Source organism: Strix aluco, chromosome 4, assembly GCF_031877795.1.
Source record: "Strix aluco isolate bStrAlu1 chromosome 4, bStrAlu1.hap1, whole genome shotgun sequence".
Taxonomy (NCBI): Eukaryota; Metazoa; Chordata; class Aves; order Strigiformes; family Strigidae; genus Strix; species Strix aluco.
This window is the reverse complement of record NC_133934.1, coordinates 34,033,887-34,050,784: the sequence shown is the minus strand read 5'-3', so window position 1 is coordinate 34,050,784 and position 16,898 is coordinate 34,033,887. Positions and strand designations below refer to the sequence as shown.

The window sequence follows — 16,898 nt, the reverse complement described above, 5'->3', positions numbered from 1 at the left end:
AGCTTTCTGGGAGCTTTATTTGATGCTACATAAAATTGGAAATGGATGAATGGGGTGTATTACAAGCAGAGAAAGACTTGCAGCCTAAATAGGTAAGAGTACTAAGGACACTGCAGAAACTTGTAGCATTTTCTGTCTTGGAAGGTTAGTACTAAAAAGCTGAGGCTTTTCTAGAGCTTGGCGCAGTCTGGCATCTGTCAAGCTGCAGCTTTTAACCTTCCTACTGCTGAAGCACCTGGATTGCAGTTTTGCAGTTGTTTCAGTTAGGTCTCAGTAGGGCCTGACTTTGAAGGAGCCTGGCCTTCCTCTGCCTTTGCATTCCTCTGTCCTGCCTTGTGCCAGCCCCGCTGCCTGGGCAGCCGTGTACTGACCTGCCTGGGGACCAAAGCTGGCTGAAAACTAGGGGCTCGAAGTGGTGTTTTGCCAAAGCTTCCTGGCCTGGCTCAGCATGTGGCTGAAGGAGCGCCCGTGCTGGAGCAGAGGAAGAGGAAGGAGCGGTAGGGTGGAGGGTTGTGTCTGCCATTAGCTGCAGCCAGCACTTCTGTCACCCTAAAGGGGCAACAACAAAACTGGAGTCTTGGTGTGGAAATGGGCTTCTTGCATTCCTACAAAGTTTTTTATAAACATTATAAACTAGATACAGATTATTTTTTTATGTACATACATGTGATTTTTCTGGGCAAATCATTTGTTTGCCTTATCATGAAAATGACTTCAGAAGGATTGCCATTGGAGCAAGAAGGTCTCTGTTCTTCCATGTGCTTGCATCTTCAGTATTATTTTTCCTTTATCAACCTAGGCACTGTGTTTTCACTTATCAGGAAAGGGAAAATTCTGCTTGGATGGGCAGACCAGAAACTAGCCAGCAGTTTTTCCCATTACCACTTTCAGGGTTGGTTTTGGTGGGTTGGTTTTTTTGGTGTGGGTTTTGTGGTTTTTGTTTGTTTTTTTTTTTTTTGAAAGCCTAGTTCTTTCCAAGGGTGCCTCACTCTTAACTGAGCTTCCCATAAACTTGTTACCTTCCTGCTTTGATTAACAGCCTGCTGAGCTCATATGTGGGACTCCCATTGCAAGAATATGCCATTCAGTAGGTTGATAACTACAAAAAACTTTCAATGCAACTGAGCTTGATGGATCTGTGATGCCCGAGTGCAGAGCTGTCGGCTGGGGATTCTGGCCAGTGTGCTGCCTTTGCAGAGCTGATCTTACTGGGTCAGCTCTGCAGGAGTATCTGCATGGCAGCCTCAGGCTTGCTTCCCTTTGTAAGGTTTCCAGACCGTGGTTTCAGTGAAGCATTTATCTTCATGCAGTTTTTGTCTCAACCACATCACGCATCTAGCCTGTCTGTACTTCTCTCTGCAATACATAAAGGGAGTGGATTTAATCACAGAAATTAAAAACTACCCAGGTCTTCGATTCCATCTGGCTTTAAAAAGATTTGTTTCAAAAATTTAAGAAAAATAAGCAAGCCAGCCAGACCACCCTTGTTGACAAGGTACAAGAAGAGCATTCTTTAACAGTAGCTTTAACTGAAAATAATCTATTTAAATATATACCTGCTAATCAGCTTCCTGCTGCCACTGTTAAATGGGTAGAGCTTAGCTTAAGATGTCCATAGGCTATTTTGACATTAAGTACTGCGAATTTTGATTCACAGTATGGTCTAGGCACAGATTGGCTCAGAAAGTCAAGCACAGTTTGAATCTTATTTTGGCTGTGTGGACATGTGTACGTGTTTCATGGAGTTCCAGCTGTGGTGGTCTTAATGCCTGTTGGTTTGCAGTTCGGGAAGAGGCAGCGTAGGAAGAGGAACCAGGTGCGTCCAGCTCAGTGTAGTCTGTGCCCTGCACACTGTCAACTTTGAGAGGAACGTGAAGTCTCCTGCAGCTTGCACCCTGCACAGTTTAGACTCCTCAGTTTCTTGCTGTGAAGTTTAATTGTGCACGCTTCCAAGCTCCTGGATTTACCTTGCAAAACCAAATTGGCTTGCTGTCAAATTGTCCATTTTGCTGGGTTATTCTGTATGACCCTTTCTACCAAAATACCTTTCACTTCAATGGTTTAAAGATGCACTGCAATCCCAGAACGTGCCTTTGGCAGTGACTGCGTGGCTGCGCAGAGCGTGGGGTGGATGGTTGCCGGACGCAGTAGCTGGAAACGCGTAGGGAGGGTTAGCAACGATGATGTGTTTGGGGATGGGCTTTTCCAAAGGAGGTAAAATTTGTTAACAGTCAGGCTCTGTGAACTTGGGTTTCCTTAAAATCTCTAGCCACAAAGACTAAACTTTGTGGTTTGAATATAAATGTCTTAGTTCTGGGAGCCTGGAGCAGGTACAGATGTCCTGTTTGTCACCTGTTTCCGTTTTTATTAAGATGCAAGCTAGTGTGTAAATTATTTCTAGCTACCTGCTTAATTATGTAAGCAGAAATTGCAAGAGCTGCATATTTCTTGAGAGGTACGAAACTACTCCTCTAAATTAATTGCGCTCCAAATTGTTTCGGAGCCTTTTTGCAACCGTGCTGGATGTGATCCAGCTCAGTCCTGCCACAAAACAGCAGGTGCGAAGCTGACTCAGCCTGCGCCTGCCTCAGCCCTTTGAAAATTGCTGTTCATGAGCCTTTTCCAGTGGGCTGGAGAGGCTTGCACATATCCTGTACAGCCAAATGCTTTACCCCTCTCTCTCCTCTCATTTGCTGCACTGCAATTGATAAACAATATTTTCTTCAAAATACCTTCATGCTATTTTTAATTAATAAATTATCTTTAATATGTTTTGGAGGTTGGGATAAAAAAGGCTATTGTGTGTTACAGACGGGTGGAATGAATGTCATTTGGTTTTCAGATTTTGGTGATCCTTAAAAATACTTAATAGTAGGTAGACATTTCTATTAATTATTTGGAGCAGGGCCTGACTTAATCAGAGTTGTACACTTGCCTGCCTGCCGACACTGTAGGGTTTGCAGCATTAGAGGATAGCAGCTTGCTTCCCAGCAGATATCTGAATGCTTCACATACATATGCAATCATACCCAATTAAATGTAGCTTAAAGCATGTTTTTTTGGTCTACCTGCCTCATTTCAACTTGCCCAGGCACAAAAATATGAAATGTGGCTTAATGTCCTGTACCGTTAGTCTCGCTATAGAAGTAACACCAAGCAAACCTTGGTCATAAACTTGAAAGCATGTTTGGATAGAACAATTTCCAATATTGAGAAATTAATTAATTATTAGATAACATTTTTTAAAAAAAAACTATCTAGAGATGGAAATGAGCCTTTTTGTTTACAGTACTTACTGAGCAATGGAACATACACAATAGATCTTACAATGTGAAATATAAAGTTGGAGCAATAAAGTGTTCTACACCATGACATAACCCATGTCTGTTAAAATGCTGCTAGTTTACTGTCCTAGTGGCCTCTATTTCAAAATGTCAGACAGTCTAATGGCTTTTCATAAGTCATAACTAGACCAGTGAGTGATTTAGACAATTTTATGAAGATAACTTCATTTCAAAACAATTTAGGATTCAAAAAAGACCTATTATGTTTTATCATCTTAGAGCTATGGTTATGGTAATTTCTAGGGGAATGTAAGCTGAAAAATGTTTTTATGTAAGTGAAGAGCACATGTGGCAGTTACAAATTTTTCTTCAAAACTAAGCACCAGTTCAATGAGAAAGCTAAGGTGAGTAGCCATCAAGTTTGGTTAGTCAGGAGTTTTGCAGCATCTCCTTGCAGTGGATAAATGGCCAAACTAAGGAATTAGTTGCCCTTTTCATGGCTTGTCCTTTTCTTAAAACAAGGCAGTGTATAGTCATAAAATACATGATTCAGTCTGGAGATGGATAGGGCTGTGCAGAGTATTTGCTGCAGACACTTGAATCTCGAGTATGGGGACAAACTTTGGTTTACAGGACATCTCATAATTTCAAACTGACAATTCTTCAGTCGGTGCTTTTGCGGAAGCTTCACATGCAGTTTCTTGCACCACCATGATACTGGGAGCTCACTGGTTGTGTAGTGGTTCTGCTCCTTGTTTGGGTGGCAGGGCAAGTCAGGCTTGCAATCTTAAGGAAGCATTGCAGCCTCCAGCTTTGTGGAGGCCAGACTTACCTTCAAGGTAACAAACACAACATTCAAGTGCCAATGCAAGTTTTAGAAGTTTTTGTTTACCTTTGTAACATTAGTCTTCTCATAACTCTAAATTGCAGACTGGCTGAACAAGAACTGATGTGTCTATTTTCTTTGACAAAGGCGTGGTTTGCTATTTGATTTTTTTTCTGAAGTGTTTTGCATCATCTGAAGTTCTGTGTGCTGACATTTAGAGATAAGGCAATGATAGGCTGCACATTCTTTTAGCTAAATGGAGGCAAACAAATGGCTCTGGCCTTACAAATAAAGAATCGGATGCTTGCTTCTTACTCTGTTGTGTTTAAAAGGGGGATCATTTGAAGCATTCTGCTACAGTTACCTCAAATGAGGCATGTGAATTGCCTGCCTCTTAGCTATACCCCTCTTACTCTGCTATACGTGGTCAGACCCATTCTGCATGCAGTTGGCTGTGTAATGTCTTCATATGACTAGCTGCCTGGTTCTTTGCATCGTGAAATAATGTCCTCTACCTGTGAGGTTTCCTCTTCCCCAGAAACATGACAATATGAGCATATATATTCGATAATGTTATGCCAGTGTGATAGAAGGGTGAATGCTTATTTTCCATTTTTTTTTCCAAAGGAAGCAGTTATAATAGAAGTTTGTGGAAATAATAAAGATAGGGAAATAAAAAGCTTTGGTGGTGGTATAGAAAACTGAAATTTGCTTGGGTTGCAGAGAATGTTGTGGTATGTTTCAGTTGAGCCTTTAGTTGCATCGTTGCCAGTCACGGGATGAACAGCTTGGCTTAAATCTGTCCTGATCAGCAGATCTTTCACACAGACCTAGCGTAGAGCTAAGCCTCCTGTTCAAAGTAATTCAGGTAGACACACATGCAGATTGGTTTCCATGCAGTACAGCTCACCCTTACACTGTCTAGTTCAACTACAGGTTCTAAGTAATGGCAGTAGGGCCAAGACTACTTTACAGTTTCCTTAAAAGAGAGTGCAAGTATCATTCATCGAGTTACTCACTTGCTCTTGATGAGCCGTAGCAAAAAGGGAATCCGACATGTGTGTAACTTGAGGCAGGCTGCTTTCCCTAGAGCCGAGCCCAGTACTGCTTTGGGAATCGGTCCTTGAAGATACTGAAATTTATATATCTTAAGGCTCGAACACAGCTGTGATGAGAATTTCCTGTACTGCTTGCACAAAAATCCTTCAAACTTCGCATGCTTTTGCATAGAGTTTATACTGTTTGGGCAGTGTGCCAAGCTGCTATAAAGTATGTATGCATGACTTCTCCTGTATTTGAAGATCAAGTTAACATTTTAGTTGATTTTTCTCGTAAGCAGACACTCATCTGACTAATTTATTTTAAACCTAAGCACTAGTGGCTGTATAGAAGCAGCTTTGCCTAAGGTCAGTGACCACACACTGGTGTTAGAGGTCCTGTTTCGCCTTGCTTCCAGGCTTTGGGTGCAGCTGGAACTGCATAAGGCACTTATTCCAGTCATACCAACAGTAGGAAAATGTTTCCTCCTGTGGAGGCCTGGCTGGCTGCAGTTGGGAATGCTGAATTTCAAACTCAAAAATACGAGTTACTAACTTCTGTTTTGCTTTTTAATCAGCTGTAAATGTGGGGAGACATCAGCCTAGGCAGTCTCCTTAGCTGAACTGTGTTAATTTAAATGTGAAGAGAATTACGCAGCATTTCTTTTTGTCTTCTTAATACTCTGCACTTTCTGCCTGAAACTATTCCGTATCTTGCATATTTAAATATCTTGGTCATATACAGCTTAGCAGGACGTTTCAGATTGGCAGTTCTGTATCGCTCTGTATTGGGCAGTTCACGTCGGGCTAGAATTGTTTCTCTGCTGCATATCTGAGTGTAACGTGTTGAATGGATGGTCTTCAGGATATTAAGCCTTTCGAATTTAGCTAAGTGGTTTATATTTCAAAAAGTGAAGTACTTAGACAAATATGCTACTGAAATGGGATCAAATTAGGTGAAGTAGCAAATCCAATTAATTTTTTTATTGGAGCACTCCAGTGTGTCTCGTGAGACATTCATTCTTCTATGTCATGACAAACTGTCACACTTGTGCTTTCTTTATGGGCTTCTGGCTTAACTAGATTCAATTAATTCTCAGCATAAGAAACACCAAATTTGATATTTTTGCAAAGATTTTTTTTTTTTATGTGTCTTGGAGGTGGTGCTCATTTCATGGATAAATTATATTTGTCTTTGTATAACCATGTTGCTGTGCAGAGTGTTCCCTATCTTTAATACTTGTAACAGACGGTGAAATTAGCATTGAACTTGATTCAATTACTTTTTTCTTTTGACATCTTCAGTAACCACTTCTGCAGCTTGTGAGAAATTGGAGAGAGACAGGAATGAACTGCAAGTTGCTTATGAAGGGTTTTTGCAGAAGTTAAACCAGCAACATCACAACGATTTAGCTGAGCTGGAGGAGAGGCTTAAACAATTTTACACTGCAGAATGTGAGAAACTCCAAAGTATCTGCATTGAAGAAGCTGAAAAGTACAAAGCGCAACTCCAGGAGCAGGTTTGTAACATTTGAAGTAGAAATGTTCTCTAGCGATTGCTTTCAGCTACAAATGAGCCTTCAGAGAATCCTGGGTTTTGCTAATAATGGAGTTACTTTATCTAATGTGGAACTCCATTTCGTTGCAACTATAAAAATATTACTGCACTAAGCTGTCCAGATCTTCAGCTTGTGTTTAAACGTGGTGGAGATTCCCTGTGTTCTGCAAACTTCAGAGACTTCTAGAGCTCCACTGGATACTTGAGGCAGCTTGAGATTTAAAATTTATAGAAACACATCTGGCTTGTGACCTTGCTTTGCAACAACTCCATGTGTGCAACAGATGTGTACATTGTCCTGTTGGTAGTGGTAAAGCGTAGGCATTGTTCTCATCTATTAAGTGTTGTATGTGGCTTAGCTTCTCCTGTGACCATCTGTTAAGTGCTACCTAGACCATTTAAAATGTACTCAACGTACTGCATAAAAGCACTGGAACAATACTTTCAACAAGGGTTGACACATGTGAGGGGGGAAAAAATCATGTTGTCATATTGCAGGTGGACAACTTAAATATCACACATGAAAACTTTAAGCTGGAACTTGAAAACAGCCACTCAGAAAAAGTAGAGGAGCTGAAAAAGGAGTATGAATCCTCTTTTTCAGGCAAGTATTTTGTATTCAAGTATATATGCTGTAGTACTGCTAGTCACAAAAAGTGTTCAAGCTTTTTCATCAATATGTCCACTTCATTGTTCTTGGCTGTCAGCTATCTTTTAAAAATATTGGCTGAATTCCTCCTTTTGAACTGAACAACTCTCATTTTATGTACAGAAATAACCATGATCCCATCATAGTTGAATGAAACTTTTAAAATGGTTTTAAGAGATAAATTTTTCTTTCAGTAAAAGATGTCTGAATTGCAGTCTGCCCTCAAAATCTCAAGTTGATGAGTAATTGCTCCCACCCCCCCCAGTTCTATAAGGAGTGCCTCAAAATTGAAATTGAGGATAAGTAGGGTTATGCGCTTTCCAGACTGTCATGGGAATGTTGAGAAATATTACACCCTGCTTACAGTATACTGGGGCAAAGGTTGTTTTTCAAGGAGGGGGTGGTGAGCGTGCTCAGTTTTAAATGGCATTGCACCTAATTGATTTAAGTGATGATTTCCATCCTCCTTCCAACGCCACTTGATAGCCAAGTTTCCAGTGATAATTTTGTGTCATTAAACTGGTGATGCTTCCTCTCCAGTCGAACAGCACACTCCTCTCTGTGGCAGCTCCAAAGTAGGAAAGGAAATGTGTTTCTAGAAGCTTGTGGAAGACACAATTTGAGTTTTGGCTGTGTGTTCCTTCAGAAACTCAGCTTTTGTCAGATGTGGCTCGTGGTCAATTCATCCATTTGTTGCATGTAGATGAATGCTTTCAGAATTGACACGCTGTCAACTAATGAAATGGATATGTGAAGGGACAATCAACAAATCTGAAGCAGGAATAAATCTGATACTTTGTACATGCTTTGGATCAGTTGATAAATGTTCTTTCCGTGTTGTCATTGCCTCTGCATCTCTTTATATGTGTATTGGCTGGCTTTTCGTGCTGCTGCTTTTCAGAAAGGATTTTTGTCTTGCACAGTATTAAAAATCTGCAAAAATAATTTGTTGCAGAGCTCAAGAGTGCCCATGAATCTGAAAGGAAGTCACTTGAAGATTCCTTTAAAGAGAAGCAGGAATTGCTAGAGGTTTGTTAAGGCTTCGGGTCATTGCAACAGTCTAAAACTTACTACTTTGGAGATGTGCACTGAATTCTTGGCCTAACTATACCATATCTTTCATTTCAGAGAAAAATCGATGAATTAAAAAGTGAAAACGACTTTCTGAGTGAGAAGTTGAAATTAGAAGAGCAAAAACAAACAGCCAAAGAAAAAGCCAGTCTTGTAAGTCTTGATCTTCAAAAGTAATGCAGATGAGCAGATCTTGTAAGCCTGGGTGTATTTTATTGCATAATACGCAAGGTTTGCAATCAAGCCTGATAGGGCTTCCATACCTATTAACATTTTATGTAGATAGCTCACTTGCCAGAAGTTTTCCTCAAGTACTACAACGTTGTGTATTAACCTTACCATTACAAATCTATAAAGCTACTGAGTATCTAAGTCAGCGGTGTAAGTTATAGCCCAAGTTAAATTGAAGACCTACATGTACACAGAAGTTGTACCACGGCTTGCTTCTGGCCAGTCGATAAATGTTCTAACAGTGCTATGATCAGTGTGGGCTTACATCGCTACTACAAAACTTCCTTCTTGTCCTTGAGTCTTTAATGCATTTATTCAGACATTGATTCATACTTGTGGCTGACTTACCCTTCAGACAAACTTCTATTTTGTGCTGCCCTTCCTCCCAAGGCTGGTGTTATCTGTGGTGCTCCTGGGCTAGAAATGGGCTCTGAGAGAGGTTTCTCATGCACTGGGAGGGTTAGACACAAACATGCTTATCTTTCTGGTTACCTGGAAATAACTGCAATATCAATAGTATTGCTTATCCCACAAAGAATAATTCCACACTTAAAAACTCACTTAGGATGCTTCTAATACAAGTTGCCCTAGTCTTCACTGGAATTTAACTTACTTTTTTCTCTCTTACTGCTTGTTCTAGTGGCAGGACAGAGCTGCCGCAAGAAGAATCTGCAACCACAATACATTGCTGTGGTTGGGAGAGATGATACCAAAGAGAACATGTTATACACTGCACTTGGGAGTTTGAACTGTATTCCGCAGGCATGCCCAGATGTTGTTATTTAAATGAACAATAGTCAAGTGCTTTTACATAGCTACAGATGCACTTTGCATCCTGACAGCATAAGACATACCATAAGCTTGAGGCTTCTCTATGGGAAAATATTGATTTGACCCAGTATATTCTTCTGCGCTACCAGAATTCCCATTAGCCCTTTGAAGACAGAGGTGAATTTCCAACTCTCCAGTGTTATTTAGATAGTGTCACTTGATATTCTCAGCTTTTTTGCTAATATCTTGTGTAGGCTTTTCAGTCTTTTTATCTGCCTCTGTGTTCTGCTATGAGTAGCTAATGTGGTGGCTCAGATTTAACTTTAAACAGACATTTTAAGACCATTGGGGCAGAGAAGGGAAACAAAAAATAATACACTTTGAACATACTGTAAGCTGCATTTAAAATTTTCAGGATCGCTTTTCTCACTAGCTCCTAGATTCCATGTAAGGCCACAAAACGGAAGAATGAAGTTCAAATTGTCTGCTGCCTCCTCTGAGGCAGCATAGCACACCCCACTCTTACGTGTGAATAGAATACTTCTATTCAAAAGTAGAACTTAAACAAGAATCACTAATGCCACAGTCCTTAAAAACAGGCAGGAGAATGAAATGAGTAGGTGATGAGGCCCTTGTTACCTGTGAGGTGTGCTGGCTCTGCCCTTGCGGGACCACACCCCACAGAACTGTAGGCATTGCCCTCAGTCTTGGGTTTCTGATGCGGCAGTGAAGCTGTTAACTCAATGCGGTACACCAGTATTCTTACCCAAATAGGCTAAATCAAGTTTTCTTTGTTTTTAAACATAAGCTTAGTTACATAACATGCTTAATCATTCATTGGTTTCTGTTTGTGTTCCACTCAGACTACCTGGAAATGGACTGAGATTTGATTTATTTCTCCTTATTTTTGCCTGTAACCTTGCCTTTGTAATGTAGAGAATACGTTTTACTCGGCAGTGTTTGAATGGTTCCTTACTCTGGAAAAGAGGTCCTTGAGGAAACCAGATCTGACCCTGCCCTGTCTCCCTCCTCCTCTCCCCTCCACCTCCTGGAAAACAACAAAAAAAAAGGAAAAATAAAAAGAAAGTCCTAACTTGCTGTATTGTAGATAAGTCATGGAAGTATAGCAGTGCAAGATTTTTACGTGCAATTGCATTGCTAGGCTTCAAGAAGAATGTAAACCAGAAAATTTTCAATTTCTGCTTATGAACTGGGTACCTTCAGACTCAAAACAGGGAAAATCAGCTACAGTTGAGTTCATAGCTTTAGATTGCTGGTGCTTTTTGAACTATTCCAGCATCTGAAAACTCTTCAAATGTTTACTCTAATTACCTCTTGGGATGGGTTATGAGTAATACGAAATATATTTTGGAACTCCTAGCCTTAAAGGGAGCCTCTGGGCACTCCTGCAAAACAAGTTTTGTTGTGATAGCTTTAGTGCCTGCCTTTGACTCACAAGGGTTTTTCGTGTTTATGCATAAAGTGTTTTCTGAACAGTTCCTAAGGACACCTGCAACTGTCCACCTACACTAAAGGACAAACAAAATCAGAGGAGAAAGCAGTACTGGATCTTTTCTTTAATTCTAAACTATTTGACTTGTTTCACCTAGGACAAGTAACTGTCATTACCATACTGATTTTCTTGCTCTTTCTAAACAGCAGAGAACTACTTAAATTGTTCCTGAAATTCAGGGTACTAAGCAAACTCTGTGGAAATCTTTCAGAAAAACCCGCAAATCATGTATCTGGAACAGGAGCTGGAAAGTTTGAAAGCGGTGCTGGAGATCAAGAATGAGAAACTCCATCAGCAGGATATAAAGCTAATGAAGATGGAAAAACTGGTGAGTTTTCCTTGGGGGATGGCAGGTTTGGACCATGTCTCTGAGCTATGTTCTGATAATGAACTTGGGCTACTCAGACTTACATGCAAGGATTAATTTTTTTGTTGTTGAAAAGGAAACATGAAATGATGATGGGAAATGCTCCCATTGCAGGTACAATTAGATCTGCATTGGGCTGTAATGTCAAGAGGGGGAAGGAATCACCAGATGCTGTAAATGACCTTTTAACTTCTTAAAAAGCTTGCAAAAACTACTGCTAAGTTAGAACAGGGTTATCTGGGAGCCTCTTCCACATTTCCTTTCCTCCTTCCTCTCCTCCCTCACCCCCCAAAGAAAAAATCTTTACCTGCTACATTTGCTTGAGTGTTCTGGAAGATAGATTGCACTGTCAGGAAAACATTAACATGGAAATGATCCTGATTAAACAAGAAGGGATCAAATACAAAATGGAATAAATGCTTTCATCTAGAGTTGGTTAGCTTAGGTCAATCATTTTAGCAGTTATCTTTACGTTACTTGTTTAGCTGTGTGGATTTGCTCCTGATCTGTGCATAATTCCACATGAAGGCAATTTTGGGGGCAGAACTTGACATTACTTAGTATGCTCTTATTTGTGGCAGGACAGGGTCCTTATCCTGGGTGGGGCCTTTGAACACTGTTGTAATACTTGCTTAAGCAAGATTTTAATGAGGAAGTACAGAAAGAGGTTTGGATACAAAGGAATGCCTTCGTGTCAGTTGTTCAGTATTGTACAGCATCATGTTGCCCTGGTCTACAATTACTAGTAAATTACTAGTAAACCTTCATCTTTTCTGACAGACATTGGCCACAGTACAGAAGCCCTTGGAGGACCATCTAACCATTTAATCAGTTCTTCCTTAACTTTTGATAACATCCTGCAGCAATGAAGTGGAATCAGGAGAGCAACAGGGAGAGTTGTTTACACAGGGGAGCTCTTGAATTTATGACATTAGCATGTTCTTGCTAGACAGTCTTATGTCTGCAACAGCTTCTGAAACTGTTGCCTGTTACTGGCAGATGTTACTAGAATGTCTGGTTAACTGTAGTAGATGCCTTATCCAGTCCTCCCTTGTTGGCATCTGATCAGCACAAGTGGCAAGGTGCCGGTGTTGTGCATGGGTAAGGTAAGTAGGATCAATTTGACTGTTACAGAATATTAAGCCGTGCTAGCAGGTCAGTCTTGTGTCACTCTAGGTTTCTGCATTTACTGTAACAAGGTCTGCAAACCCCAGATTATGAACGTCTGTGATAGCTCAGTCAGTATCTTGATGAGTGCATATATGGGTTTTGTTTTAAACTCTGACCTTTTTTCTAAGCTGGAGAACAACACAATCTTAATGGATAAGCTAAAGAAGGTTCAGCAAGAAAATGAAGAATTAAAAGCTCGGATGGACAAACATATGGAGCTTTCAAGGTGAAAAATATCTGTGGACTCTTAGATGTTCTTATGAACTGGGGGACAGTGTTCCTGTGACAAAGAAAATTCTGTGTAAATATCAGTGATGGGGATTTTGTAGTACTCTGTACAAGAACACATGCCTTTCTTCCCCACTTGTACCTCTACAAATGTAGAAGAACAAACAGGAACAGATTGTAAGGGGGTAGAGGCTCAGTATGTTCTTCAGTGCTCCAAAACAATATTTCAGGGAAGAAAAAGCAACTCAGAGTATCATCTTAGGATAGACTGGCTCTTTAAGTATTACTGGCTTGTGAGCTAAACCTGGTTTTACTTTTAACCACTTCAGTTGAGTCATTTGTCCCCAGTTTAGATCAGTGAAAAGACCAGTGTGTTTTACTCAGCAGTTAACAGCAATATTTAACGTGAATAAAAGGGGTCTGAGGTTCTCTTAACTTCAACGCTTAAATAGATGGGCAAATTCTTCCAGTTGAAAGGAGATGACAGAAATGTAGCCTCTGTAGAGCTGAGCCTCCAGCAAGACCCAAAGGCTCCTGCATGGCAATTTAAAAGCATCTGTCACTAAATAGGACAAGACTCACTTTTCAGATGCTTCTTCTGGCCTTCAGGGACATTTCTTACTGGGACTTTTGCTTTCTGCAAGCTACTAGTTTAAATCCACCAAGGATGAGAACATGCTAAATCCTCCTTTTAAGAAAGTAATTTAATTGTAAGCCAAGCAGGGTTTTATGCAATTTCAAACCTTTCTTTAACAATTAAGTTCAATACTGTAGCCTCCAACTTGGGTTATATGTTCTGATGTAAACCTTACATTTGCAGGCAACTTTCTACGGAGCAAGCCGTTTTACAGGAGTCACTAGAGAAAGAATCAAAAGTAAACAAACGCCTGTCAATGGAAAATGAAGAACTTCTGTGGAAGTTGCACAATGGTGACCTATGCAGCCCAAGAAAACTGTCTCCCAGTTCTCCATCTGTGCCTCTTCAGTCCCCACGAAATTCTGGAAACTTCTCTAGTCCTACTGTATCACCAAGATGACATCTCTTGAGAGAAAGATGGGATTGCATTTCATTTGTGAGCTGCAGAACCAATCCTACCTTTAATCACAGAAACAAGAGCTATATTAGCCGAGTATGACAACTGAACGTAACTGGAAACTATTTGGTGCAAAAACGGCGATAAGAGACTGAGAATATGGGAGTAAGACATTCATGTTGCTCCTCCCAAAAAGACTTGTTTGTGACCTCTAATGGACATTGTTGCACAAAGCACTTACAGAGCAAGGAAAGACTTGTTCATTGCCTTTTCACCTAACTATAAGAAAAAGCTCAGGGGCTTAGAGATAAAGATCACAACCTTTATAATATGTTCCTTATCACAGACACTTTTTTTAAGGCTGTGTGTATGCGTGTGTGTGTGCGTGTGCTGTGGATGGAATGGATGTAACACACTGTGCGTGTGTCTAATGCTGCCTTCTTTGCTGTGTACGTAATAAAGGATAAAAGCTGAAGACTATACATTGACATGTACTTCCTTAATAATGTCAGTATGCATGCTTTTAGCAAAGAGTACCCTCACCGAGGAATGAGGAGAAACTGCCACTAGTACTACAGGTTAGTTTCCTTCATCTTTCTGGCTTCAGTTCAGTAAAAAAAAGGGGCATGAAAAGCTTTGTCAACTGACTCATTAGTGTCTTGGCTGACCTGAGTATGCAACTTTGAATTAATTTTAAAAACAAACTGAATTGCAGCCATATTTTACATGGATTCTTGGTTTAAGTCCATGCATGACTCTGCCATTTATGAGGAGATATTTTTTGCAGGATTTTGGCTTCCAAGTCAACACCATGGTAGCCCTCAAGGTCAGAAGTTATTAGTTGAGTTGCAGGTTTAGAAACCTAGACCTATCATCTTACCTGCTGAAAAGGAATCACTTATTTCCCCAAAATAGCATGTACATTGCTGAGGCTATCTGCTGAGGATAAACTAGATGTAGATTTGAAAGCCAAAGAGAAAAATGCAATAATTGTCATAAGGTGCATTCTTAACTCAGTTCTCAAGAAAAATCTTAAGTAATTTGTGAATTCCGATGTATCTGGTGACACACTTTGCCTTTTTAAGCATTAGCATTTGTATTAACATTCTTCAGGGTTGGCTAAATTCACCTGAGGAAGAGAGGGAAGGTGGTAGCTGTGTATTTATCTGGCTAACTCTGCCATACCTTCCCTCTTAGACTGCAGGATATCAATCTTTTGCCAGTTCATTTGGCAAAAGATCCTGTATGTGAGATTCTGTAGAGTTGGGAAAAAAATGGAACTGGAGGCTGAGGGTGTCAGCATTTCTGGAAATGTCATATGCTGAGCTTCGGCTTCAACAAGGTAATCATACAGCCTTGCCACACCCTTGGTCAGACCTGTTGAAGATGTCTACATTGTCCCTACTAAACACAGGTTCAACTTCAAATTAGTATTGCAAAGCCCACTTTATGCTTACAATAGCTTGGGTTTTGCAGTGCCACTTCCAGGATCATTGCTATACTGCTGTTTAGCTAATGCTCTTAGCTAGCTGTACTGGTAACTGTTATGGCAAATTGTATCTTATCTGCTGAGTTGCCCTATGTTTTTCAGTAGCTTGGGGACAGGAATCAAGGGGAGGGACAGTGTTTAGGGAATTGACTGGAGAACCACTTCAAACCATTTTACCCAAGACTTGAAAAATCTTGGCTAGTAATGAGGAACACAGACATATAAACAAGACTGTTAACAGTACTCATACAGTAAGTAAACTTTTAATAAACTTGTGATTGACTATTTAATCATTAAATTTACTTAATTTTCCATAATGTACAAGTTAAGGGTGCCATTTCTATGGAACATTATGCTCTCTTTTAATCCTCTTTAGGGCACTGTACATACCACTTGTTAGTGGTGTCAGTACTTAAATGTTTTCTAGGGGTTTCAAATTTAACTATGAAAACCCTCTGTGGACTGAAACTTGCCTTAAAGTATATCTTGGAACATTCTTATCTTCTATGGTCAAAGAGATTTGATCACATGTATATGAGCTGAATGCTTAAAAAATAAATTTTTTTTATACTGATGGAAGGGTTTTTCTCCTGCTTGTATTAGTCAAATGATCTTCAATCTAAGGAGGAACATTCCTCCAAATACTAAAAACACTTAGTATCTGCTCAGCACAGCAGAACAACAATAGTGAAGCTTTACTGCCCAAATTAATGTTCAACTAACCCTTAGAAGATTTTAACTCTACCCTTGCTACTCTAATGTAGGTAGAAGTTACACAGAGCTTGCTTGTGATTATTAGTGATTCAGTCTGAGTTAGCTGTTAAAAAAAAAAAAACAAACATTGCTTAATTCTGTAATAATAAAATACTTGAGTACAGTTGGCTTAATGTAGGGACCCAATGTGCATATGCCTGGTAAAGGCATCCTACAGGACTCACCTTACTAAAATGCTCACCTCAGGAAAATTTTTGTGTGAGAAAAGCCACCTAGAGTTCAGCAATCTTAACAGGTCATGTCACAAGAACAGTTGTCTAGCCCTGGTTATTAGCTTAGCTGCAATGTTTAGTGCCTCAAATAAAACATGCAAGAAGAGTGCGTAGAGATGTTTGAAGATACCATATAGTGTACCCCTTCGTGTAACAGAAGGGGAAAGATTTTTCCAGGCTACCAGTACAGAAAAGTAAGTATGGTATATTAAATAATAAAAGATGGTTAATTTGTCAAGTCTCCCTTCACAATACAGGAGGCTCCTCACCTCTAAATTTCTTGCAAGTGGAATCTTTAATACACTTACAAAGAAATGAAGAACCCTTGTATATAGAAATCCTTGTATATACAAATCAGACTACAGAAATACCTGTTTAGTGTTTGTCCTATTGGTCCAAAACTAAATAATTCTGTTCATCTATAAGCACTGTTTCAATATTTTTCTCTGAGTATTAATATTTCAAGCTTTAACTTATATGGCACGTATTAGCAAAGGCTTTGTTTGATCCAGTAACTTTTACATGGTTTTTAGTACTTTCTTTAGCTTTTCCTGAAAGAAACTTTATGCTAGAAACCTGCTCACCATAAATATACGCCAAAGGTCTAGTGCTAATCAAGCAATTAAACAAGTGATTTTCTTCAGATACTCAACCTTAACTAGTAGTTCCAACTCTAATGATAAG

At 39.8% G+C, this 16,898-nt stretch overlaps 1 protein-coding gene across 6 annotated transcripts in view; it reads left to right on the top strand.

Moving 5' to 3' along the window:
* The window catches only part of MTUS1 (microtubule associated scaffold protein 1), a 129,246-nt gene extending 113,444 nt beyond the window's left edge, over positions 1 to 15,802 (top strand). For 5 of the 6 annotated variants that reach the window (XM_074822651.1, XM_074822652.1, XM_074822654.1 and 2 more), the window contains 7 exons: positions 6,453 to 6,667; positions 7,204 to 7,309; positions 8,310 to 8,383; positions 8,483 to 8,578; positions 11,152 to 11,268; positions 12,606 to 12,703; positions 13,526 to 15,802. In XM_074822651.1, coding sequence (XP_074678752.1) covers positions 6,453 to 6,667; positions 7,204 to 7,309; positions 8,310 to 8,383; positions 8,483 to 8,578; positions 11,152 to 11,268; positions 12,606 to 12,703; positions 13,526 to 13,742 — 923 coding nt within the window. In that variant the 3' untranslated portion in view covers positions 13,743 to 15,802. Of the gene's footprint in view, positions 1 to 6,452; positions 6,668 to 7,203; positions 7,310 to 8,309; positions 8,384 to 8,482; positions 8,579 to 11,151; positions 11,269 to 12,087; positions 12,704 to 13,525 lie in introns of all 6 variants that reach the window. The other variant, XR_012623086.1, reaches the window with a different exon arrangement.
* Positions 15,803 to 16,898: the final 1,096 nt, after the last annotated feature.